The sequence below is a fragment of the Elephantulus edwardii genome, unplaced genomic scaffold, assembly GCF_000299155.1.
Source record: "Elephantulus edwardii isolate Elephantulus edwardi_28Jun2011 unplaced genomic scaffold, EleEdw1.0 scaffold00133, whole genome shotgun sequence".
In the NCBI taxonomy this organism is placed as follows: domain Eukaryota; kingdom Metazoa; phylum Chordata; class Mammalia; order Macroscelidea; family Macroscelididae; genus Elephantulus; species Elephantulus edwardii.
Window position 1 is genome coordinate 3,976,838 of NW_006399883.1, and position 4,355 is coordinate 3,981,192.

The 4,355-nt window shown below is 43.0% G+C and overlaps 1 protein-coding gene across 1 annotated transcript in view; it reads left to right on the forward strand.

The window, feature by feature from the left end:
- Window positions 1-3,788, forward strand: part of LOC102844377 (butyrophilin-like protein 2-like) — a 35,486-nt gene extending 31,698 nt beyond the window's left edge. Inside the window, exons 8-10 of the mRNA XM_006894026.1 lie at window positions 2,733-2,907; window positions 3,038-3,041; window positions 3,144-3,788. Of these exons, the coding sequence (XP_006894088.1) occupies window positions 2,733-2,907; window positions 3,038-3,041; window positions 3,144-3,788 (824 nt within the window). The remainder of the gene's footprint in view (window positions 1-2,732; window positions 2,908-3,037; window positions 3,042-3,143) is intronic.
- Window positions 3,789-4,355: the final 567 nt, after the last annotated feature.

Consider the following 4,355-nt stretch of genomic DNA (forward strand, 5'->3'; position numbering starts at 1 on the left):
AAAAAATTTTATTTTATTATATTTTCTGTGTGTACCGTGAAGTCGGGTCTGATTGGTACAGGAGGAGATTGTCCCTCCTTCTCCAGCAGCACATCTGGCAGATTTGAACTGTGTGCCTTTGAGATTGCAGTGCACCTTCTTGCCACTAGCCCGCAGAGCTCCCTGAAACTGAAATTCTTATTCACTGTTGGTGACTAAAGCAAGAAATCAGAAGAAATTAACATTCCTACTGGAGGTTCTAAGGGAGAATCCCCCCATGTTTCTCTCTCATCGTATGGTAGCTCCAGGCAACCCTTGGCATTCTCTGGCTCCTCTTTGCATTGCCCCAGTTCTTGCCTCTGTCTTTCCTTCACTTTCTCTTCTTCTCAGTGTGTCTTCTCCTTTTCTGTCTAAGGGCACACAGAGCCCACACAGATCATCCATCATGGTCTCACATCAAGATCCTTTCCTTAATGACATCTACAAAGACCTATTATCCAAACAAAGTCCTATTCATAAGTATGAGGGGCTAGGGCTTGGACATTTGGGGAACACACTTCCCCCAACCACATAGATCTAATATTGAAAGCAATTGGCACACTTCTCTACAAAGTGAAGTCCTTTGCCTCCTCAGAGCATGAAGGGCATGCAAAAGAGTTGCTGCTTAGGGAACTGTTAGTGTTTTGAGGAGAAATCTTCCTCATACAAACACAAAGTTGTGTGTGATATTAAAAAGAACCCTCTTAGTGCATTAATTAAGTGGTTAGCTACTAATTCAAAGTTAGCAAAATGGAGGCCTAAAAAAGGCCTTCTGACCTCTCTCTACACAGATTGTGGTTCTTGTTGCTGTATGTTGTGTACCAACAAATAGACTACGACTCACAACAACCCCATGCACAAAAGCGCTGAACTGTGTTCTATCCTGAACCAATCACAGTGTCTCTCACACATCTACCCTTATTACCCCAGTTACTGTGTCCATCCATCTTATCCGGGATCTTTCACTCTCATGCTGTCCCTCCACCCTTCCAAGCATGATGTCCTTCTCCAAGGACTAGCCCCTCCTGGCAATATGTTCAAAGTATGCAAGACAAAGCCTCAAAATACTTGCCTCCAAGTAGCAGCTTGTTTTCATCCTCTTCAAAACATATCTGTTCAATTGGCAGTACAGTACCCTTTTCCAGCACCACAAATAAAAGGTATTGATTCTTCTTCTGTCATACTTAGTCACTGTCCAGCTCTCTGATTCATAGTACGTAATTGAGAAGACCATGGCCTGGATCAGGTGCACCTTAGTTTCTAGACTGACATCATTTCTCTTAAGCACTCTGGAGAAGTCCCTGACAGCAGATTTTCCTAAAGCAATTCATCTTTTGATTTCTTGACTGCTGGTACCAAGAGTATTGATTGTATACCCAAACAAACTGAAGATGTCAACAATCTCAATCTCTTCACCATCTGTGTTGAGGCTGCCAATCAGCCCAGCAGTAAGAATCTTTGTTTTCTTGATATTGAGCTTCAATCCACACTGAAGGCTACAGTCCTTGATCTTCTGCAGCAAGTACTTCTGGTCCTCCTCAGTTTCAGCAAGCAGGGCTGTGTCATCTGCATAATGCAGATTGCTGAGTCTTTCTCCAATCCTGATACCATATTTCTCTTCATAGAGCCCAGCCTCCCAGATAATTTGTTCCTTAGAAAGATTGAAAAGATAGAGAGATAAGACACATCCTTGATGCACACTCTGTTTCCTTGCTCTGTTCTGACAACAGCCTCCTGGTACAAGTATGGTTTTTGTATAAGCATCACCAAATGTTCTGGGTTTCTGATTATTCTCGGAATCAGCCCCAGTTTCTTGGGATCCACACAGCCGTTGCATAGCCAATGAAACCCAAATACACATTCCCCTGGTATTCTCTGCTGTCAGCCAAGATCCATCTCACATTAGCTGAAATATCCATAGTAATGAGACCTATTCTAAACCCAGCCTGCACTTCAGGCATTTCTCTGCTGATGTGCTGTTTCAGTCCTTTTTAGATCATCTTCAGCAGAATCTAGCTTGAATGTGATATTAATGTTGTTTGATAATTTCACGCTCTGTCAGATCACCTTTCTTTGAAATGAAAACAAACATAGATCCCTTCCAGTCAGTTGGCCAAGTGGTTGTCCTCCATATTTCTTGTCACCACTTGGTGAGCACAGCCAGGGCAGCATCTGTTTGTTGAAATATATCAATCAGTATAACATCAGTTCCGGGAACCCTATTTTTTTACAATTCTTTTAGAGCAGCTTGAACTTCTTCCTTCACCACAGGCTCTTGCTCGAGCAAACCTTAAATGTAGGCTTTCCCAGTGCATTTTCTACTTCCTGACTGCTGATATCAAGTGTGTTAATAGTGGATCTAACTAAGCAAGGTGAAGCTGTTGACTGTGGGAAGCCGCCCTTGAGGCTTCTGATCTGAGGCCTAAGTTGCTCAGTGTTGTTCATGAAACGCCATTTCATGAAAGCCTGCCTGACACGTATGCAGGCAGGTGGGCCCAGGGCTACTCCACCCATAAACGGCCATAGCTGTGTTTCTTCCTAATAGGCTGCCAGTGGTCAGGTATCCATAGCAACCCTACTTACACAGGTGCCCTTATAGTTTCCTATATAAGCTCTGTGAAAAATATCAATAAATGAAACTTGATCCGAAAGCCTGTCTTGTCTCCATTCTTCTCGCCACTTGTCCCTTTTTCAGCCCCACTCTCTCTCCTTAGGTCCACATCGATACCTCGTGGGCCTGGGCATCTTGGCACCCAATGTTGGGCTAAGGCATGGGGGATTCCGTGAGGGACTCAGCCTGAAAGACACAGAAGGACTGGCTGGTCGCTACAGAGAATTAAGAGGGTCTCTGGGAGAATACCTGCCTCACGGAATAAAGCAACCTCGCAAGTAAGTGTGCTGCCATATAATGGGACAAGCAATTAGAGGAGAAATTTATAGAGGGTCTAAAGGCCTCATTAAGGGTGTGAGGAGTAATGGTTAAGAAAAAGGATTTAGCTCACTTTTTTTCTTTTCTTAGAGATGTATGTCCCTGGCTCCCCCAAGAAGGGACTATAGATGAAAAGAGAAGGAAAAGGGTGGGTGATGTTTTGAACAACTATTATCAAGTATTTGGTCCTTAAAAGGTTCCTATTACTGCCTTTTCTTACTGGAATCTTATTAATGAAATCTTAGCTGCCAGACATTTCCATAAAGATGTTCAAGATGTGGTGGAGAAGGGAAAAAGGTTTCTTAAGAAGGAACTCAGGAAAAGTCAGTCCTTTCTTAATTCTGATCCTGGAAATTATCATAAATCTCTCCTTAATGAAGTGAATTCTCCCCCTCCCGAAGATAAGGATTCTGTTAAAACGCCCACTGTAGAAGAGGATATTAACCAAGATATTCCTACTCAAAGCTGTGCCCCCTTAAAAGTTGATCCCGCAGACAAACTTCCACTTAAAGAACCCAGCTTCCCTAAAGCGCTGTATCCTACTTTGAAAATTTTGCATTTGGAGACAAATCATGACAATAATTATTTAACCCCTGAAGAGGAAGCTGATTTAAAGGGCGAGGCGGCTAAGTATCATAGCCTTGACTGGCCGCCTCCTGTTCTTCTTGCACAACAACTGCCTCCTTACAACTTACCGTGGCCTCTTATGTCTGGCCCTGCTTTTGACCCCCCACAGAGCTATTCGTTCATGCTACCAGGTGTTAGTGATCCAATTTTAGAAATTAAGAACCTCAGGGAGTCTATTCAGCTTAAAAAGAAGCACAATAAGTTAGCTAAATAGTTGAGAATATTAGATTTAGAACTTTTCAATGAACCGGCGCCATCTTGCTTTGCTCCTTCTCTTAGGGAACAAGGGGAAATTTTCGTGCCTTTACAGACCCTGGTGCCATCTTGTCATGCTGCTCACCTTGGAGAGCAAAGGAAAAGTTCCTCCTTAACTAAAAAAAAGCCTCTTCTCCTCAAATATTTGACCTTTTCTCAGTCACTGAAGCACTTATTAAACAGGGAGATGATGAGGAGGAAGCACCATCATGGATTACAAGCATCTGGGTTTCAAAACTTTAAAAGAGTTAAAAGCTGCAGTAACTCAATATGGCCCAGTTGCCCCCTTTACACTGTCAATATTAGAAACCTTAGGTGATTTTTGGCTTACCCCTAACGTTTGGTATCACACTGCTCGTGCCACACTTTCGGGAGGAGATTATGTGTTATGGGAATCTGAATTTTCTGAGAATTGCAAGGAAACCACTCTCTGTAATGTGGAAGCTGGCAGAGAGAGTGCAACCTGGACATTAGATATGCTCATGGGCAATAAGCCTCATGACACCAATGAGACGCAGAAGGATTA